Source organism: Gossypium raimondii, chromosome 1 (genome assembly GCF_025698545.1).
Source record: "Gossypium raimondii isolate GPD5lz chromosome 1, ASM2569854v1, whole genome shotgun sequence".
NCBI lineage: Eukaryota > Viridiplantae > Streptophyta > Magnoliopsida > Malvales > Malvaceae > Gossypium > Gossypium raimondii.
In genome coordinates, this window is record NC_068565.1 from 16,163,873 (window position 1) to 16,187,255 (window position 23,383).

General features: G+C 33.6%; 1 protein-coding gene across 4 annotated transcripts; it reads right to left on the reverse strand.

Moving 5' to 3' along the window:
• Window positions 1-2,084: 2,084 nt before the first annotated feature.
• Window positions 2,085-7,812, reverse strand: LOC105784509 (filament-like plant protein 4). 4 transcript variants are annotated; one of them, XM_012610427.2, is made up of 6 exons: window positions 7,558-7,812; window positions 6,107-6,253; window positions 5,718-5,937; window positions 3,220-5,614; window positions 3,054-3,108; window positions 2,085-2,734 (listed from the first exon to the last, which is right to left on the reverse strand). In XM_012610427.2, the coding sequence occupies exons 2-6, from the start codon at window positions 6,230-6,232 to the stop codon at window positions 2,294-2,296; spliced, it is 3,237 nt and encodes a 1,078-aa protein (XP_012465881.1). In that variant the 5' UTR covers window positions 6,233-6,253; window positions 7,558-7,812; the 3' UTR covers window positions 2,085-2,293. The 4 variants fall into 4 exon arrangements, with proteins under 4 accessions (XP_012465881.1, XP_052488343.1, XP_012465864.2 ...); XM_052632383.1 differs by lacking the exon at window positions 7,558-7,812 and adding an exon at window positions 6,897-7,162 and having other exon boundaries at window positions 2,085-2,731; XM_012610410.2 differs by lacking the exon at window positions 7,558-7,812 and adding an exon at window positions 6,897-7,150.
• Window positions 7,813-23,383: the final 15,571 nt, after the last annotated feature.

Consider the following 23,383-nt stretch of genomic DNA (forward strand, 5'->3'; position numbering starts at 1 on the left):
GATTAATGAATAATTAACAACGAATTTACATACAGCAAACGAAGAATTCCCAATTTAATTACGTAAACAAAAACTAACAACTTCGCAAAACTTACACGAAAATCTTCTAACAATGCTCCGAATCACTTAGGACTCTTAATACTTCGGCAATCACTGGCCGAATGCAATCAAAGAACTTACTTGAAAGAGGAAAAAGAAGAAAAAGAAAGATGGAGGAAAAAGAAAGAAAAAAAAAACAAAAGAAGAAAGGGAAGGGAAGAAATTGATGTTAAAAATATTTATTAACTAACCACCATTCTTATACCAGCATTCAACAAAAATTTTCTAACGCATATGATGGGACTCAAACTCAAAACCAAACAGAATACAGACAGATGTTTAACTAGTGAATCAGTAGGATCATTCTTAACACAGGTTTACACAGAATTGCACTTAACTAAATAGCACATGGATAATGGTTGTTTTAAAAATAACAAAACTTTTAATGATGCAACTCGAACCCCAGACCTTAAACACAATAGCAAAACATAGGGCCACAGATACAAAATTTTTCATTTACAAGAATTTCCATTTATTGAAAATAGAAATTTTCAATGGTTTATCAAACACACTCTAATTCTAAGTTAAAAAAAGTAAATCAAATTAATATTGAACTCCTATTTATGAAATTTTTTGGGTCAAATTTTGTTACTAGTCCATGTTCTCTATGTAATTTGTGAATTTAGTCATTATACTTTAATTTAGTCAATTTTAATATTATACTTTTAAATTAGTCAATTTTAGTCTTGTTCCAAACAAGATCGCTTAAATTTGTGTGATAAAATTCTTCTATTTATCTTATACTATACGTAAAGTTGTAAATTTAATCAACATTCTCCAATTGGATCTTTTTAATTTCGAATTTCAATTTTGACTCAAACAACAATTGTTAAATTCAGTAACTTATTTTTTAGTAATGTGGAAATAGCAAGCTAACATAATTTAATACATGTAACAATAATTTTATCGCATTGGAGTTTGAAAATAATTAAACTTAATAAATTTAATAAGTATTGCTTAATCAAGAGTTAAATTTTAAAACTTGAAAAATATAAAGATTAAAAAATTAAATTGAGGTACATAATTAAATCGATAGCTTATGTATAGTATAGGAATTAATAATAGAATTTAACAAGAAACTCAAATCTGTTTGGTCAGTCAGTAGAAGTATTAACTTCTTTTAATATATATAATTTTATTTATAATAAAATCATAGCATATCGGAGCTGGTTGCCTGTTTACAACGCATTATCTTGCATGAGGATTGAGATTTGAGGAAGCAATATTAATTTATAAAAATAATAATTATTTGGTACATTAATAACTGGTTGGGATTTTACCATCAACCTTAAGTTATATTTAAAAAGTAAATAAAACATGTGATAAAATCTAACTTAATTATGAAATAAAAAGAATTTTGTTAATTTATCAAATAATTATCACTCAAAAAATACTTGTATTCCTCAACAGGTTAATTTATCCACAATACTCTGCCTTAGGAGTGAGTATCATTCCTTGCTGGTTTTTCTTTGATTATCAATATTCTATAGGTTTTTCATACTTATTTCAATAATAATATTGCTAAAATTAAAAGGAAATATTTAATTAATTTTTGGATAAGTCAAAAGTCAATGTAAGGCAAACCAAGCAGCCTATGAGCTTCTGTTTTTTTTTTTTTTAACAGTAAATGGTAGAGCTGATAAAAGTAGGCATTGATCAGTTTAATGGACTTGGCTTTCTTCTCTATATAAAGTTAGAGACTTTACGGAAAAGATTTTCCTTTATTTCTTTATAAAAAAATATATATATATCTTCAGAATATCTAAAAAGATGGAAATAAAAAGGTTGGAAGTCTTGAAATTCGAGTCCAAGAGGAGAGAGGGGACCAAAATCTGCAATGCAAGTTGCAAGTTGCAAATTACATATTTATGTATATAAATTTTGATACATTAAAATAATTTTATATCAGATTCATGACAGTGTTTTAATGGTGTTTTTTAGTATTCATATTCACTATTCCCAGACCTCCCTTTGGTTGATTCAAATTAACAGAACTGCCACATACAATCATATATTCAACAGCTTAAAACTATGTCACATTCACGTAGGCAAATTACACAAGGGAAAAGAAGAGAACAGATAAAAGGATGCAATATACAGTCATTAGTTACAAAATTCTAAGTTTGGGTTCTTGGAATTCTTATTAAGAGACCTTCTCAATGATGGGGTTTTATGCTCCATGAGAGATGCAGCCTTAAACACCATTCTTTCCTTTGGAGGAAAAGAATCTGCTAAAGCCTCTTGAATGTTTCTCTGGGGTTGTGGCAGGAGTGGTAGATAAAGAGCTTGACATCGTTGACCTGTGTTTTGAACTGACTGGTGATCTCAAAACGTTTCCTTCAGTATTAGGAGGACTGCATGGTATGTTAAATGACTCCATGGGGGATTCCGCACCAGTTTGGCTTCCGTTGCCTGAAGCAGCCGTGTCTATATCTGCCTGATCCAGGTCTTGCAAGTTCATGCCGCTGGTAGTGGGTTCATCCTCGCGGAAACCTTCACCTTTTTGGCTCCTCTCATTGTAGGGTGATCCTATCTTGTCGGTCTGAGGGTGGAGAGCTTTCAATTTCTTGCCAAGAAGGAATATGGTCTCTTGACATTCCGCAAGTTTCTCGGCTGCAGCTGCTAACTCTCTCTCCTGTGATCAACAGGAACAACCTTAGGTGTTTTATATTTGATAAAGCCCATCAACAAATTACAGGTAAAAAGAATCATGACATGTAATTGTGGAAGAAAAGAACCTTAAGAGGAAGAATTACTTGTACAAGAACTTCCACGGTTGAAAACTAGAATACCTTGCTAATAAAGATTGTTCGGTATCAAATTAACTTACCAAACTGATCATGTGAATCTGACACTAAAATGCACTATTTGATATTTGTTAATAGTATTATTAGATTTCAAAGTAGGTCTTGGAAGACCAGTTTTGAGAAAGACGAGATGAATTATAGCCTCACCTGATTGTTCTTGAGGTCATTATCCGCTGCCGAACAAACAGAACATTTCTCGTTCCTACAAGTGACAGAAAACAATTATGTTAAATGTAAATACACTGGCATATAGAATCAAACAACAATTAGTTGGTAGTAACTTTAAATCATATTTAAAGAGTGAAATGCTTACCTTTGCAATTGCTCTTCTAGTTCTTTACATCGGGAAAAAGCATCATGGTGACTTCTCTTTTCATCTTGAAGCTCATTTTCTAGAGTGTTGATTTTTGTGCTGAGAAGGTTCACATCAGTCTCTAACTCCCCTGCACGTCTTTCAAGTGACCTATAGGACTCTACCATGCACTTGAGCTGAGTCTCAGCCAAACTATTTGACTTTTGAGCAGCAGCCAATTGAGATTTTGCTTCTGCTAAAAGCTGCTCAGTTTCATGTAATTGGGACTTAGTCATCTCCAGATTTTCAGTACATCGAGAAAGATCCATCGCCATGTTTTCTTTCTCCAACTTCAATTCCTCGAATTCTTCTGATGAGATGTTGCTTGCTTGTTTTGATTCATATTCTGAGACCAGGTTCCCATCATCAGGATCCTCAGGATTGGAAGTTGGATTTGAAATATGGGCACAGCCATTTTGATATCTTCCCCCTGATGAATCATTTTGATTTACCTTATTCTCTGGTAAAGCAACCTTATCTATGCAATCAGGTCCATTCATTTCCGCTTCGTTACTCTTGAAGCCGAGCACATTGAATCTTAGTTCACTGGCTTTGGCTAAAACAGTAGAAAGACCAAAAATAAAATCATCCAAGTTCACATTGCTGCATAAGACTTTATTGTAGGTGACAGAGAAATCATCAATTTTGAGGCTTAATCCATAGGCATCAGAAGATATGTTGTCAACTGCCCTTGCTTCTTTCCCCAGGGACATTACAAAGTCATGAATCTGAGAAATCGCAACAGCTAATTCTTGACTCATAGTTTGCAAAGTTTCTGTAGTCACCTTATCACCTGGGGGCACAGCAATGTCCTTCCCTTCAGTTAAGCTTCCATTTTCCGGATGACCCTGCCTATTGCATTTGCCTTCAGAGCCATCCACTTCCTCAGAGACACCATTGACAGAGTGATCGCTCAGAGTGTCCTGTGCATCCTGGATAGCACATTTGATGTCATCCAGAATTTTGTGCGCATCAGCATCCTTGGACATTGATTCAAGCACCATAGAAAGCTTTGAATAAAGCTTCATAACAAGCAATTTGTCTGCATCAGATTCAGGATGGACTATAGACCCGTGATTTGCTGGTGGTGATAGATCATGCTGCTTTCCAGACTGGAGTTCCTTGCAAGAAGTCTCTCCTGAAGCATCAGCATTAACAGCTTCGGGTGATTTATTGTTTGTACAACCTGCATTAGTGATTGCACCATTTGCAGTAGAATCATTTGAAGAACACGCCAACTTCTCCATCTCAAGAAAGTCGTCCATAAGATCCAGGTGCTTCACATTTTCAGTTTTATTCAACTTTTCAATGCTCTTTTCCTTTTTGAATTGAGAGAGCTCAGAGATCATACTAGTTGCCCATGAGTCGGCACAACTTTTTTCATCATCAATTCCATCTTCAGACACAGAAGTCACACTTGGTGAATTGCTAACTTTTGAGGGGCTTCTTTGTTGGCTGCTGATGGCAAGTTGTGCTTCTAAAGTTTGAAGCTTGGTAGATGTCTTAGCACACAGATTCCTAGAAGCCAGTAGTTCACTGTTACGCTTTGCCAAAGCTTCTTTCAGCATCTTTGTTTCTTCTTCCATTGCTAATAATCGTTCAGTGAGAAACTCATTCTCTTTATGGAATTTCTGTGCATTGTCAAGAGAAAAATCAGTGACAGCAGGTGTGTGTGGAGTAGAAGGCCGGACGGGAGACCTTTTTAATCGAGTATCTCCATAATCCCGGCCTAAACTCTCAACCTCTAGCTTCATTTGGGCAAGTGCAGCAGGACCAGGCAACTTTTTCCTCACAAGACCACGCAGCCTTTGGCACTCTGCTTCTAGCTTTGCTATCTTTTTTACACCCTCCATATGCTGCTTGTTAGCTGCTTCTGCAGTTCTCATGCTCATGTTCCTTTCTTCATTACGAATTTCGAGCTCTTTGGAAACTACATGCATCTCATACTTCAGTGAATTGATTTCCCTTTCACATGATTCGATGTTACCCTTCAAACACTCAATCTGGGTCTCAGCTTGAGATTTTTCTTCAGTAATCTTGACCAGCAAGTTAGAACGTTCTTGCAAAGACCTAGAAATTGCATCATTTTCAGCTGCAGACTTACGGAGCTCTTGGTCTAAATAAGCTATCTTTGCTTCGAGCTCAAGCTTAATCTTTTCACATAGCTTGTTTTTGCTAACAGCCAAATCTTGCAACTTCTGCTCGTGTTCTTCCTTCAGATTTCGGATTTGCCGCATGCACTCTTTAAGAGCACCATCCAAATGCGATGCCCTATCTTCAGCAGTGAGCTTCAAAAGGGTAACAGATTCCAGATGATTTTTCAAGGCCAAGGCCTCTGCTTCAGCCTTTTCCCAACCTACAGCAAATTCAACAGCAGAGAGTGAGAAAAAATTGGACCAAGTTTAGCTAGAGGAACTTTACTCTTATATTAGACTCTGAACATTTGAGCATAGACTAACCCGAGACTGCTTCTTCTGCAACTTTAGTGTGCTGTTTCACCAGGTCTTCCTTGCCACTAATCTCTGAATTGGCTGCAGAGAGCTTTTCATTCAAGTCCTTAATCTCATCCTCCAATGTCTGGACTTGTTCCTCATATATTTTCACTTGATTCTCCAAACCAGTGAGATGTGAATATGATTCCATGGAAATTTGAACATACTTGGGTTTTTTGTAAGTATTCTGTTCAACACAAAATCAGTATCTGATAAAACAGCTCAACAATTTAGATGATAAGCAGATATAAATCTCTGCTCCAGCTGAGATAATGTGCTAGGGCATAGAAATGCAGAAAGTTGAGAAAATAAACACCAATTTTCCGATGTGGTTTAGTTACATAAACAAGATTTACCTGATCATTTTGAGATGCAGCTGAAGCTAAAGCAGCAGCGGCAGCATCTGCTTCGGCGGCAGCAGCAGCAGCATCTTTATCAGCTTTATCAGATGATTTTTTCTTCCAAGGCCAACGGCGGTCCATTACTTGAAACCCCTTTATAGCCTATGTCAAGAAGACCAAATAATTTGTCAAGAAAAATATATATACTGCAAAAGAAAAGGAAACTGAACATCACAGCCTCACTCCAATCCAAAAATCATAGTATATGACTAAGGATACACGCTGCAGCCACCCTATTTAGGCCGTATTACTCTCAGATAAGTTTCTGACATTCTTTTTCTAATCGAAATGAAAACAATTTCAAACCAAGTTCAATTTTCTTAAACCGTATTCAAAGACTATAAACAGAAACATGTTCTATGATACCAAAAGCTAACTGCCTTACATATTTGGTACCGAAAACACTCAAGAGTTCAAATAAATCCTCCCAAAGATAATGCAAATCTTAGTAATGCACTGAGAAATAGCAAAAATTAAGAATGGGGATCATCAGGTTAGGTAGCATTTCTTTAACATTGCATGATGGAATAATGTTTTGGTAGATATTCACCAAACTATTAATAGTCACCAAGAATCCTAAGAAGAAAGTTTAATATTTTTACTAGAATTTACTTTGACCAAATCAAATTAATAGACAGCTGTCAGAAATCAAGGTGCTCTTCTCTTTTATACTACATTTTCTCAGCTACCAAACAGAGCATCATGTGAGGGGATAAAAAAAAAGTTTCCAAGGTTGAGAAATTACAAAGCAGATTGTACTACTAGAATGAAGCAGCAGCAGGAGTTTGGTATTTGTGGTAATTTGGGACTGAAAATAACGTGAAAGAAAAAGACAAGCCATCAATTTAGAACTGAAAAGGGAAGAAGAAGAAGAAGAAAAAAGGCACCGTGTGACATCCATTCATTATCGTACAACATAAATATAAACGCCATGGTTTTAGATAGAAACAAGTAAGATCGTCAGTGTTTCAAAGTGTTGTGAATCGAATCAGAGCAAAACCAAGTTCATCAATGGCTTCAGTTGAAATGCAAAAAGAAGATCTAATCAAAAAGCAAAAGATCTTAGAATCAAAAGCTCGCTTCATATCAAGCAAAACATTAAAAATTGAAACCTCACCGACAAAAAAAAAAAAGAAAAAAAGAGCATCTCAAATGAAACATTTTAGTCTGCATAAAACCTGACATCTATTTGTCTTGCAATTAAAAGAAACCAGAAAGGAACAAAAACTAAGGGCAGAGGGAAAAACATAAGTTTTCCATTTTTACTCACTACACACTACAACTGTGCTTTGACCATCAACCTTTATGCTTAAACCAAACAAACAAGCAAATGAAAAGTTAAAAAAAGGAAAGAACGAAAGAAAGAAGCATTTTAGAACTCGCATTATTTCATAAACTTGACTTACCTTGAGAATCAGAAATGAAGGTTTGTACAGTATGAACAAAAGAGTGTTGTTTGAGATTTAAAGTTAAGATCCAAATTTGTGGGTTTTGGGGTTATTGGTTTCAGTGTTTTGAGGAAGTGAAAGAAGTGGTGGCAATGGCGGAGGAGGAGGGAGTGGGACCGTGGTGGTGGCGTTGGGGCAATAGAGCAAAAGTTACAAAACCAATTCGGCTTTGAGATTGTTACTAGTTTTCTGCAAATAAAAATTAAATGCCAGTGTTTTTGGTTTTTGTTCATTAATAACAGGCCAGTGTACGAATACACATACTAGATTTTAGGACTTTCCATCTATAAACCTTTTATTTTTAATCATATTAATCTAAATCATTTTATATCCTATTTATTCTTAAACATATAATAAAAATATACTAATCCCCCCATCTTTTTATCCTCATTATCTCAAAATAGGTGAAATTTTTAACATTTGTTAATCTTATTGATGACACACCTCGCAACCTACATGCATTAATCTGTACGTCATTTTAAAAAATTAAAATATTAAAAATATATTTTACATAATTTTCTAAATTTTAAATAATTAATTACTTACGACATGATATCTACCGATAACTCACGTGTATGTCACATTAGTAATCATCCATTTTTGAGTAGTTTGACAAACAAAATAAATTTAAAGATTAAAAAGATAAAAATTAAAATGATTTTATTTATAAAATTGAAAAACTAAATAATTCATTATGTTAAAAAAATAAAGAATGAGAAGTGAATTTTGGCAATTCATCGCTATTTTTTTCAGTTATAATTATTTTATATATTAATATAATTTTAATAAGTTTATAATTTATATTAATAATTTAAATATATTATGTTTTTAAATCAAATCTAATACATTTATACTCACTGTGGTAGAGCAACAGCTGGGCTGTAAACGATATTTTGGAATGCTCTGTTTCTATGTTACGACTTAGGACCGCCGTCACTACTCGTTACAGCTAATAATGAGGATTTGTTTTAATCAAATATTGTCTGCTACCATGCTCCATCGCTGCATCTATTGCCATGTGTAACCGCATCTCCACCATTGAAATTGCTTTAGTACGTTGGTATTCGGGACATGTAATTTAATGTTAGTGATGTTGGACCCCAATTACAGGATTTTGTTGTCTACCGAATTTGGTTATATCCTGCTCTCTAATCTTTGCTTTACAACACTAGTTTTGCTAGATTAAATTACTTCCAATTAAATAGTAATAGAATGTTGATTGTGTATTTCTTAATAGAATGTCAATGTGCATTTCTTATTTTAGTTCTTTTAAATTAGAGTGGTTCTCATTTTCATCATTTTAAAATTAGGAAAATTTACTCGGTAAACATTTTAAATAGGCATTGTTACTATTTTGGTCACTAAAAAAATACATTAGTCTTCCATTATCATTTTAAAGGTGGAGTGACAAATTTGATCAAATTTATTTCTGGCTGAGACCAAATTAACAAAAAAAAATTAAAAGTGGACCAAAATAGGAACGACCTTTACCTTAATTAGGTGGCATTGCAACTATACTCATCCTTGCCCGTCAACCAACTTGCCATGAAAATCCCTTGCAATAACTCCAACACTAATTTGTTTAGTCTTTAGAATGAACCATCAACTGTTAGAATTAAGTGACCCAAATCCTTATTTAAATAAAATATTGTGGTAAAATAAAATAAAAGTAAAATCCCTATAGAATTATACTTCTTTTATTTTATTTTAGAATAAGGTTTCTAAACCTTATTAAACTCCATCTATTTTATATTATTTGAATAAGAAGTTTCACTCCTATTAGAATAAGGTTTACAAGCCTATAAATAGGCATAGTCTACTCCTCTTGTAATTAAGTTTTCGACATAGTGAATTTTCTTCTCCTCTGCCCGTGGTTTTTTCCCGAAAGGGTTTCCACGTAAAATTTGTGTGTTCTTTATTTTTCTATTTCTATTTTTCTTTGCGATATATTGTCATTGCCGACATTATATTTTTCTCAAATTGGTATCAGAGCTTCCGGATTGTTCATCTCAATCACGGTAATGACGTCTTTGAAGTACGAAATTTCGCTGTTGGATCGCAACACCAGATTTGCATTGTGTCAGATAAAGATGTAAGCAGTTCTTGCACAGATGGACTTAGAGGAAGCCCTACTAGGGGTAGATAAGATGCCTTCAACTTTGACGGAAGAAGAGAAGAAGCGCAATGATCGAAAGGCATTAACACAGTTACATCTGCATTTGTCTAACGAATTTTTGCAGGATGTGATGAAGGAAAATACTGCCGCTGGATTATAGAAGAGGTTGGAACAGATATGTATGTCGAAAACTCTAACTAGCAAACTACATATGAAGCAGCGTCTTTATGCCCATCATTTGGAGGAAGGTGCATCTGTGCACGAACACTTAACAGTGTTCAAAGAAATTCTCTCAAACTTGGAGGCCATGGAGGTTCAGTATGATAAGGAAGATCTAGGGCTGATTCTACTTTGTTCGTTGCCCCCGTCTTATTCAACCTTTAGAGATACGATTTTATATAGCCGCGAGTCTCTCACAGTTGATGAGGTTTATGATTCTTTAACCTCGTATGATAAGATGAAGCATCTTGTGGTTAAAATCGACTCTCAGGGAGAGGGTCTTATTGTTTGTGGGAGACAAGATCGGAATGCTGATGATGATCGTGGAAGGACACAGGAACGGAATCCTCGCAGTAAATCTAAAGGTAGATCGAAGTCTTCAAACAGAGGTAAAACTTGTAACTTTTGCAAGAAGAAATGGCACATTAAATCTGAGTGCTATAAGCTACAGAATAAGATAAAAAAGGAGGCTGCGATTCAAAATGGAAAACAACTAGAAAATTCTGGTAAAGCTGATGTTGTAGAAGATTACAGCGATGGTGAACTTCTAGTCGTTTCTGTCAACAATTCCAAAGCGAGCGAGGAGTGGATCCTTGATTCGGGTTGCACCTTCCACATTAGTCTCAATCGGGATTGGTTTACAACTTATAAAATAGTGTTTGAAGGTATTGTGTTGATGGGAAATAATGCTTCATGTAGAATTGTAGGTGTTGGAACAATTAGAGTTAAAATGTTTGATGGAGTTGTCAGAACACTCAGTGACGTACGACATGTTCCAAAATTAAAGAGAAATTTAATTTCATTGAGTACCCTTGATTCAAAAGGGTACAAATACACAGCTGAAAGTGAGGTTTTGAAAATTTCCAAAGGTTCTCTCATTGTGATGAAAGGGCAGAGAAAGACTGCCAAGTTATATGTTTTGCAGGGTTCTACTGTTACTGGTGATGTAGCTGTGTCATCCTCTTCCTTGTCAGATGATGATATTACTAAACTTTGGCATATGCGCCTAGGGCATATGAGTGAGAATGGCATGGTAGAATTGAGCAAAAGAGAACTTCTTGATGGGCACGGAATTTGCAAACTGAAGTTCTGTGAGCACTGCATTTTTGGGAAGCAAAAGAGAGTTCGATTCACTAGAGGAATCCATAACACGAATGGAACGTTAGAGTATATACATTCTGATCTATGGAGGCCATCCAGAGTGCCTTCGAGAGGTGGAGCTAATTATATGCTAACTTTTATTGATGATTTTTCAAGAAAAGTGTGGGCGTTCTTCCTGAAGCAGAAAAGCGATGTGTTTTCCGCATTTAAGTCTTGGAAAACCATGATTGAAAAGCAGACGGGAAAGCAAATAAAATATCTCCACACAGACAATGGCTTAGAGTTCTGTTCTGATGAATTTAATAAACTGTGCCAGTCAGAAGGGATCATGAGACAGTTGACAGTTCGTCATACTCCACAGCAAAACGGCGTTGTAGAACTAATGAACAGAACGATCATGGAGAATGTTCGATGTATGTTGTCAAATACCAACTTATCAAAGTCATTTTAGGCAGAAGCAGCCTCTACTGCATGTTTTTTAATCAATCGATCTCCATCCGTTGCCATTGAGAAAAAGATTCCACAAGAGGTATGGTCTGGTAATCCTGCTGACAATTCTGATTTAAAGATCTTTGGTTGTCCTGCGTATGCTCATGTTGATAATGGAAAATTGGAACCAAGATCTATTAAATGTGTTTTTCTTGGTTATAAAGCTGGTGTAAAAGGGTATAAGTTATGGTGTCCTGAAAATAGAAAAGTTGTGATTAGCAGAGATGTTGTTTTTGATGAAATTGCTATGCTACCTAACTTATCTCTTAAAGACTCTTCCAATAAAGAAAATCAAAAGCAGGTGGAGCATCAGATTGATCTAGAATCTACAACAGAGTCGACTACTAAAGCCAGTACAAAAATTCAAAATAGAGTTGCTTCTTCACCACAATACTCTATCGCCAAAAATAGAACAAGAAGAGAAATTAAACCTCCAAAGAAGTATGCCGAGGCTAATCTAGTGCTTATGCTTTAAATGTGGCTGAAGATATAGATGCAAATTAAGAGCCATCTAATTATTCTGAGGCGGTTAGTTGTAAAGACTCAGAAAAGTGGATGTTTGCTATGCAATAGGAGATGGAATCACTACACAAAAATCAAACATGGGATCTAGTGAAACTTCCTAAAGGTAAAAGGTTGTTCGTTGTAAATGGATGTTTAAAAAGAAAGAGGGGACTCCAAGAGTTGAAGAACCCAGATATAAAGCAAGGCTTGTTGCAAAGGGTTATAGTCAAATTCTAGGAGTGGACTTCACAGATGTGTTCTCTCCAGTTGTGAAGTATAGTTCGATTCGAGCTTTGCTTGGTATTATGGCCATGCATGATTTGGAGCTTGAGCAGTTAGATGTAAAAACTACATTTTTGCATGGAGAACTTGAGGAGGATATTTACATGCAACAACCAGAGGGTTTTATAGTTTCAGAAAAAGAGGACTATGTTTGCTTGTTGAAAAAGTCCCTTTACGGTTTGAAACAGTCACCAAGACAGTGGTATAAGAGGTTTGATTCCTTTATGACTTCTCATGATTTTAAAAGAAGTAGCTTTGACAGTTGTGTTTATTTTAAGAAAAACAGTGATGGTTCTTTTGTGTATCTACTCCTTTATGTTGGTGACATGTTGATAGCAGCGAAAGATAAAGGAGAGATAAGAAAGGTCAAAGCCCAACTAAGTGAAGAATTTGAGATGAAAGACTTGGGACCAGCAAAGAAGATACTTGGTATGGAGATTCTTAGGGATAGAAAAGCAAGTAAATTGTATCTAAGTCAGAAAGGGTACATTGAGAAAGTTCTTTCCAAATTCAATATGCAGAATGCTAAGCCTGTTAGTACTCCTTTAGCAGCCCATTTTAGACTTTCATCGGCTTTATCTCCACAATCAGATGATGAGATTGAGTACATGTTACATGTTCCACACTCTAGTGCAGTGGGATCTCTCATGTATGCCATGGTTTGTTCACGTCCAGATTTATGATATGCAGTTAGTGCAGTTAGCAGATACATGGCGAATCCTGGTAAAGAACAATAAAAAGTAGTTCAGTGGGTTTTAAGATACTTACGAGGTACTACCGATGTTTGCTTACAGTTTGGAAGAACTAGAGATGGAGTCATTGGGTATGTTGATGCTGATTTTGCTAGGGACCTCGATAGAAGAAGATCTCTCACCGGTTAAGTCTTTACAATCGGAGGTTGTGCAATCAGTTGGAAAGCCAGTTTGCAAACTACAGTCGCTTTGTCTACCACTGAAGCTGAGTACATGGCGATTACTGAGGCTTGTAAAGAAGCTATATGGTTGAAGGGACTCTTTAGTGAACTCAATGAAGACCTTCAAATCAATACAGTATTTTGTGACAGTCAGAGTGCCATCTTCCTTACAAAAGATCAAATGTTTCGTGAGAGAACAAAACACATTGATGTTCGGTATCATTTTGTTCGTGATATTATTGCTCGTGGTGATATTGTTGTGAGCAAAATTAGTACTCATGAAAATCCTGCAGATATGATAACTAAGTCACTTCCTATAACCAAGTTTGAGTATTGCTTAGACTTGGTTGGTGTTCATTGTTGCAAATAAACCCTTAAGGGGTTTTATGGAAGAGGTGGAGAAACTTGTTCGTTGAGAGTTCGCGATGAAGAACTTGTTCATTAAGAATTCGTGTCAAGGTGGAGATTGTTAGAATTAAGTGACCCAAATCCTTATTTAAATAAAATACTGTGGTAAAATAAAATAAAAGTAAAATCCCTATAGAATTATACTTCTTTTATTTTATTTTAGAATAAGGTTTCTAAACCTTATTAAACTCCATCTATTTGATATTATTTGAATAAGGAGTTTCACTCCTATTAGAATAAGGTTTACAAGCCTATAAATAGGCATAGTCTACTCCTCTTGTAATTAAGTTTTCGACATAGTGAATTTTCTTCTCCTCTGCCCGTGATTTTTCCTGAAAGGGTTTCCACATAAAATTTGTGTGTTCTTTATTTTTCTATTTCTATTTTTCTTTGCGATATATTGTCATTACCGATATTATATTTTTCTCATCAACGTTTATCTTAACCCAACCTTGCTCTGGCTTTTTCTAATTAACATCATCATTACCTTGATTTTCATTCAGATTAGAAGACATCCCATTATACCCAATCTCTAGAATCTCCATAGCTGCCACTTTTTTCTTGCAAATAGTCCTCTTAGCATTTATTCTAGCCCCTTGCATCATCACCTCACAACGATCTTCCATATCATCCACTAGGTAAGGATTTTTCTAATTCTCAACTCTTCATCCCTAATGGACTTCATTATTTCTGCAAACCAGCAAACAACATTGTCCACATCTCCTTTGTTAATTTTAAGTCCACTATAAGCCTCAAACCATACACCTCTCACCCAATCACAACCAAAAAACAAGTGCTCCAAAGTTTCCAGTTCTTTCTTACATATACTATAGAAAAGGGATCTAAATTTAACTCTCTTCCACAAATTGAAACTACTAGGAATAGCATCAATACATACTCTTCAGAGAAAGAATTTTATCTTACTAAGCACCTTCCATATAAAGTTCCAAATAGACTTATTAATAACATATGATGAAGGCCTCAAAGCATTGTTTCCCTCAGCTTCCTTCTTGATTATCTTGTAACCAGATTTGATAGAGTAGCAACCTGAAGCATTATGTGGCCATATCAGTCTATCTATCCAATTTGGATCCCCTAAGAATGTTAAGAATTACTTCATTCTCCTCTCCTAAAAGCCAAAGTTCAATAGATGACAAGTTCCAAGTGCCCTCCTCTTTGTAGATAATCTCAGCCACTTTGCTTGCTAAATCTTTCTCTAGAATGCCCGGATGATGGATTCTATCACCCATTATTCCTCTAACTCATTTATCTTTCCAAATTTCAATAGCTTCTCCATTCATCACCTATCATAAACATTGGCTCCTTAAGAACTCATGAACCTTCCACCAAGCTACTCCATATCCAAGATCTTTAGATCCTTTCTCTGCCTCCATGATAGATTTGTGGGGGAAGTATAAACCTTTCAAGACCTTAACCCATAAAGATCTTGGTTCAGCAATCATCCTCTAGCTTTGTTTAGCCAACATTGCCAGGTTAAAAGCTTCAAAGTCCTTGAACCCCATTCCTCCTAAGACTTCCAATAAATTTTCCTTTCATTATGAATCTGCCCCACCAAAAATTAGCAATGGCCCAATTTATTTCCTTACAAAAATACTTCAAAAACGTAAAACATGCCATTATGTAAGTTGGAATTGCACATGCCACAAATTTGATCAGGACCTCTACTAGATTGATAGAATCTACTTCTTCCAACATTTCAACTTTGCCAGCAATCTTTCCTTGATGTAACTCAAAGCATTCATCCTTCTTTTACCCCACAACTTAGGAACACCAAGGTATATCTTAGGATTCTTGTAAATTTGGACTCTATGTTTGTTGGAAAATCGAGTTTGGAAAATGTAGTGAAAAATAAGTTTTAGGGGAAAACCAGAGTTTTAAATTTTTCTCCAAAAATAAGAACTTGATTGTGATATCTAGAGTAATAAACATTTAATCAAAACTGTACATTTTTTATTAGTCTAGGATGAATGCTTCGACCAAGTAATTTTCTCCGCTATCTTCAAGCTCACGTCTGCTGAGTATGAGCTCGTTTCGAATAAAAAAAATTTCCACAAAATTAGTAATGGGGTAATTTTGCAATTTCTCTAAATTTTTAGATCAAATTTTAAATAAAAAATATTTCTAGAAATTTTCCGAGATAATTTCATTAGAGAATTTTCTCTCTACAACTTTCTCTTGAATTCAAGTGTGTGAAAAATAATGACTCATTGCTCACTTTATATAGGGAGAGTTTAGAGAGTTCAACTATGATTAAACTTAATCAATTTAATATTAATTAATATAATACTTATCAAGATAAATATTAGAACAAATTTAATATTAAATCTATTAAATTAACAGAACACTTATCTGCAAGATAAATATTAAATTAAATTTAATATTAAGATAATCACTTTAAAATTAAATTAATAAAATACTATCATGATAAGTATTAAATTAAATTAAATATTAAATATGTTAAATTAATATTATTTTTAGAATAATTAATTTGAAATCAAATTATCCGATAGAGTCACAGTAGGAGTGTGATTCCTCCACTGCTCAACCGTCGAAGGACCACCCGTCGGCCACTGGGATGCCGTCGTCGTCGCCGCTGACATTGTCATGTCCGGTTGTGCCATCGCAGGTGTAACACCCTCACGACACCCCAAGCTGATCTGATTGTTGCCAGTTTGATCCCAGGCCTAGTGACAGCCCGATCATTCTGATCTAGCCACCAACTGGCCGTCAACCTGGTTTCACATACTAGGCCCGAGTCGATGAGTTTTTGGGTCTTAGTTTTAGGCTCTCGGGCTTAATTTTCGATCTCAAGTCCAATTTTCAAGTTCAATTACCCATTAGGCCAATTGTCTAATTTGAAATTTTCTTTTTCAAAAATATCATATTAATTTTAACTAATTTGATTATTTTAATTTTACTTGATCAAAATTAATTTTTCCAAAAATCACTTAGATTTTATAATTTAATTTTTCAAAAAATTCTTTAATCAAATTTTCTAGTTGAACAATTCTCACACCTGCCTAATTTAATTCCACATCGAATAAATCAACTCAATTAAATTATTTTCAAAGTCGTAGAATTTTCTTTTGATTCAAATATAGTCCGATCAAGAATTTGTTGAGCTAGTTGATGGATCAATCGGACATATATAATTAAGCTTGAGTAATTACAATTATGTCCAGAAGCATCATTCCAATATTTAGCAATTTACTTAATCATGGAGTCAATCCACAAGAAGTACTATGATTAAAAACTCCTTTTTGTGTTCTATTTACGAAAGCAATTCATCCAACTATTTCGTTCAATGACCTCGTCATATGTGTGTTACCCTCATATGATATCCTTGATTCATTTGAGTTAAATTCGTTCATTCAATACAATCATATTTTATCTCATTGTTAACATTGTGTCTTCTTAATGATTAATATGATCACTATCAATGAATGATTGTGATAAATTACTTGTTTGAGAACAAGCAACTTGTGACCATGTTCCATATTTATCAATCCACACAACGTCAATGAGAAGATATCATTAAATCTCTAATTGAGCTATGAATTCCATTGTTGCTAGTAAAGACATGCCATACACAAGTCATGTACCCAACTTACAGGCTATTGGCTCAATCATCTTTAGAGCATAAGCCTCCACTTATATCAAAACACATGAGTTACATAAGCATGGTTAGTGACTAACTCAAGATTTAGTTAAATCACACCATGAACATCATAAGTGAATTAATTCACAACGAATTCAAAATTAATTCATCTTGGGTCTAATCCATATATCATTCTTTCAATAAATACATCTATGTCTCTACCCTTGGAGTCAACTACTCCGATAGCTAAGACTAGTCATCTTCCCAATTGGAATTGTAGATGACATAATAATTATTCTAAGTATTTGAATCAATGCTCACTTTGATTCTTTTACGGGATTACAAACTCGTTTAGATTATCTACTGAAGTGAGTTATCTTTCTGACATTGAAAACGTTCTTACAGTGCCACTTATCATTAGTTTGAATTTAGACAATCAATGAGCTAATATTTTCTTGTTACAATTTCACTATGTATGCAAAACATGAAAGACAAAAACACAAAAGACATAATAGTAAAATGTGAAATTAACTTTATTTATTCATTGTTCAAATAAATAGAAAACAGTTACATGTTTACTACAATATGGACACATTTCCCAATAATCTCCCATTAGCCTTAGTGAAGTAAATGTATCATTTTTCGAATTCTCATATCCTCGACATGTTTGTTAAAACTCCTAGTTACAAGATTTTTAGTAAACAAATCTGTAAGGTTATTTTCAGAAGCAACTTTCACCAGATCTACAATTCCTTCGGGTACTGCCTCTTGTATCAAGTGATACTTTCAGTCAATGTGTTTAGCCTTCTTATGACTTTTCATTTCTTTAGTATTAGCTATTGCAGCATTGTTATCACAATATAGTGTTATAGCTTTTTTCATACCAGGAATGACTTCAAGATAGGAACTTTCAAAGCCAAATCACTTCTTTCGTTGCATCAGAAGTAACCACATACTTGGCATCCATATTAGAGTCAACAGTGTAAGTTTGTTTTACACTTCTCCATACTATGGCTTCATTGCTCAGGATGAATACACTTCCCGATGTCAATTTCCTCGAATCTTTACAAGTTTTGAAGTCTGAGTCTGTGTATCCAATAAGAGTAAGGTTCTCCTTAGAATACACAAGCATATAACCTCTGGTTCTTTTAAGATACCTTAATATATGTTTTATAGTTTGCTAATGCCTAAGACCAGGATTTGTTTGATATCAACTAACCATTCCCATTGTGAAACAAATATCTGAATGTGTGTAAAGCATCACATACATAAGGCTTCCAACTACCAAAACATATGGAACTTTACTTATATGCTCTTTTTCTTCCGTTGTCTTAAGGCAGTCATCAAAAGAAAAATGAAAATCTGATGCAGTTGGTTAAATGCATGGATTCACATAGGTCATTGGAAATTGTTCTAGTACCTTATCGATGTATGAAGCTTGTGCTAGAGCTACCATTTTATTTTTTCGATCTCTAAGAATTCAAATTCTAAGAATATAACTAGTTTCACCCAAGTTCTTCATGCTAAACCGTTAAGATAACCATAGTTTAATCGATGACAATTCTCCTACATCGTTTTCAAGAAGTAGAATATTATCGACATATAAAATGAGGAATACCACCCTTTTGTCCTTTATACACTTATAAACACAAGGTTCATCAGCATTTTTCTCAAACCCAAAAGTCTTGATCGTTTGATCAAATATTTTATTCCATGAGTAGGACAGCTACTTAAGTCCTTAAATAGATTTTAGCAGTTTGCAAAATTTTTGCTCATTTCCTTTAACAACATAACCAATGGGTTGAGACATGTAAATGGTCTTATCAAGATAGTCATTCAAGAATGCTATCTTGACATCCATTTGCCAGATCTTGTAATTGAGAGTAACAATAATGGATTAGAGTATGCAGATAGACTTGAGCATGGCTATTGGAGAGGAGGTATCATCGTAATCGATGTCTTATTTCTCTGTGTAGCATTTCCCTACAAGTCTAACTTTATATGTTTCCACTTTTCCTTCCGCATTTCTCTTCTTCTTGGAGATTCACTTACACCCTATGGGTTTAATCCCAACAGGTAAGTCTACAAGTTCCTACATCGTATTGGATTTCATTGAATCCATTTCAATATCCATGACCTGTTTCCAAAGCTTAGAATCAACATCTTGCATAGTCTCCTCATAAGTGAGTGGATCTTCATTCTCATGATTGGATTCTGTATTATAAATATTGTCATCATAGATGAAGAAGTCTAGTTTATTAACAACTCTCCCACTACGACAGATTCCCCTATGTTGTTGATCATTTGCAGGTCTTTCCACAATTTTCTTGAGAATTGAACTTAGTGATTATTTTACAAATCTCAAAAGTTCCTCGCATACCACTTTACTTTAAGGCTTAAAATTATCCATGTAGCTTTCCTCAAGAAAAGTAGCATGAGTAGAAACTTTAATCATATTATTGGTTAATGGTTGGTTATTTGATATTGTGCCAAATTTACAAATTTAGTGACCAATTTTTCTAAAAATCTTTAACTGAAAATGAATGACCAATTTAAAAATGAGCGACAAATTTTTCTAAGCATTAAATTGAAAATGATTTTTAGAAAGAGAGAGCAATTTATTTAGAACAAATTTGACAATTGTTTTGTTATATCAAAAAGAGGAGATTGTTGAACCAAGTTTTATTTGACAAATTATTTTGATATAACAAATATGATGTTTTTGAATAAAAACATTTTAAATAAAACTTAACAAAATTCTATTTCAAATGATATCTAAAAAGAAAATTTGTTGAACTTATACTTAGAAAATATTTTAAGGCCAAGCTAGTTAAACAAACTTTCAAACAAGTTAAAAATTCTCCGAGCAAAAAAGTATTGATTTGGTATCGGTACTTTTTGTCAAGTATCGATAAATTAAGTTGAGTATCGATAGATTCACAATTTTATCGATACCTTTTTTAGTATTGATCGAAAATGGCATTCTGTTTTTCAAAATATTTATCAAATATCGATACGATATCGATACCTTTTGCTTGGTATCGATAATTTTTTTCAAGTATCAATAGTGGTACACTTTTATCGATACCTTTTTCGGTATCGATACAAAATTGGCATTTTGAATTTCAAAGTTTTATCAAGTATCGATACAATATTGTTACCTTTTATTTAGCATCGATAAAATTCCTTTGGTATTGATGTTGATGGCTCCAACAATCACTAAATTGGGCATTAAATGTTAATAGTATCGATACTTGTTGTTGCAAGTGACATTAATGCACTAGTATTTTCATCCCCAACAGTTTTATTCAATATTTCAACAACTACAATGTTTGGAAATCATTTAAAGGGTATAAATACCAACTTCCAAAGAGTCTACAAAAACAAGAGAGATTATCCAAGCTCAAATTACAATCAAACAACCTTTATGCTTAAATTTTCATACTTTTCTTGTACACACTTGTGAACTTTCATTATTATTCATTCAGCTCAAGTGTTTTATTGTTTCATTTGTGCTCAATTGGCAAACAATCTAATTCTGTAAGAATTAATTTTTAGTTTGTTTATTTGTTTTACTCTTTGAGATGGTTATATCTTAAGGTTTAGGTATAGACCTTAAGGGAGTAGTAAGGTTAGACCTTGTCCTCAAAGGTTAATCAAATTAATAAATTTAAGAAAATTCTTAATAGTGTAAAGCTAAAATAGTGAGATAGGCAATTGGGTTCGAACCACTCTAAATCATTGTGTTTAATTATGCTATTTTTTTTCTTTCAAGCTTCCACAACTTTTTAAAAATCAATTGGCCTCTCTCTTGACGATTTCGGATTGATTAATCTGACTAACACTTTTAGCTTTAAAACTAATTTCATCAACAATACGGACTTGAAAATCTTCCTTCCACCATAAACATAGACCACCGCTCAACCCCTCTGGTTCAACATACCAAGTCCCTTTAAAACCTAACTTTCTCCTCTATCTATTCAACTTTCACTGCCAATATTTCGTTTCCATCAAAAAGACAACAGGTGGATCATATTTACCCCTTAGGTAATGGTTAGTTAGTTGTGTAATAATCATTACCCAAATAAAAACATGATGGGGTTTTTTGTTTTTGTTTTAATTGCAAGTGGAAATATGATGGGTAGAGCAAGAAAAATGGTCGTAAGAAAGTGAAAATAAGTTTTGGCAGAAAAACAAAGTGAAATTGACTTTTAATGGCTCGCTCGAAGGAACGTACCAACATAAAAATATATACGAGCAAGTTAGCTGCAAATTAAATAAAAATACGCAGATGATACTAATGTTCATATTAAATATTTAGATTTTGAATTTTATCATTAGTAACTGTTATATTTATTTTTGAAATTTATTCTAAATTTAGGTCACACTATTTATGGATCTTGATATATTTCATATTTTAATTTGATTGTAATTTTGTATTGATTTTATTCTAATTATAATTACTTAAGCATATATTAAATGTATACAACATTTTGAAATTATGAGTTTATAGCTTTTTAATCGTAGACTAAAAAAGAAATGTTATTTTTTTGTTTTCAATTAAAAAATAGGGGGGATGGGTCCAGTCCAAACTCCAAACGTTGTTAGTGTTGGTGTTATATGAAAAAGTGTCAATGGAAAATAGTCCTGTTTGGGGTGCTAAAATTACAGACAACGTCGGCAGAGAGAAAGTGATGTTGAAAGCAGATCATGACAATTTATCTAACTTATTCACTTTTTCCTTTAAAGATTTTAAAAATGAAATTCCATTCTACTCCTTGTTACACTTTGGGACAACCTAATCACACGCACCAACATAATTATTCATTATTTTACCCTTTCTTTTAGTAACATAAATAGTTCACTATTTCTTAGTTTTGGACGTTAGTACAACTATCAGATTTGTCTCCCAAATAATATCTTGTTAATTCATTCTTTTCTTTTCTACATTTTATGTAAATTCATCTCATTTACACATTCAACTACTACTTAATAGATGTAATTTTTTAATATAAAAATAAGTTAGTGGTGGAGTTAAAAAATTGACCTTATTTGAAATAGGATGGAGACTCGTCTAATAAGTTAGCTAAAGTAAGAGATAGGGAGAAGATGACGCTTGGAGTGAGATAATAAGAGAGGAGATAGAGGTTACTTGCTTTCGAGTTGAGGCCTCAAGGCTTATACACCTTTCACCTCCCCTCTCAGGGTGTCACGTGCCAAGTCATTATTGGCGAGTTAGGAGCAAATGACCAAATGATCTGATACCATGAGATTAGGTAGAGTAGCACTATGATGTGCTTTGGGTGATTATAAATAGGACGTGGTAGTTGAGTCAACAAGTCCCATATTGAAGGATTCCTATGAGAAGTTTCTCTAAGAGGATTCACACATACTGCTCGAGATATCCTAGCAAAGTGTAATATATATATATATATATTGATTTATTTTCCTCTAATTCTAATCAATATCTAATTTAAAGTAATAATCAATTAATATAAAACTTTAACATAATTATCACAAACAATTTTAATTAGAGAAAGACTCACTTGGATAACTAGTTTTACACATTTTTATAATTTGTATCTTTAATGTAAACTACATATTTTATGTTATATTTATATAAAGTATGCATACAAAATTTTAAGTAAAATTTGACTTTAACATCTCAAAGATATTGAATTGGTTTAGTCGAAAAGAAATAAAAAAATATAATAAATGATGACTAGAGGTGCTCATGGGCCGGCCTGGGCTAGACTAAAAATTTAGGCCCATTTACTAGGCCCGGGCTCGGCTCGGCAAAAAAAAGGCCTAAAATTTTACCCAAACTCGACCTGGATAAAAATGCTAAAACTCGGGCCTGACCCGACCCGCCCTTATTAATTTTTTATATTATTTTTATATAATTTTTAAATATATATAATACATCAAAAATACTAAAAACATCAAAATAAATATTTCCCAATAAATTGAAAATAAATTTTAAAAAATATGTAGACTTAAATAACACCAAGATAAATGCAACTTAATAAGGAAATGCCTCTAAAATAATAACAAAATTAACAAATGCCTTTAAAATAATAACAAAATTAACAATAAAATAAGTTTTATACAATATTCAAACAATAACAATAAA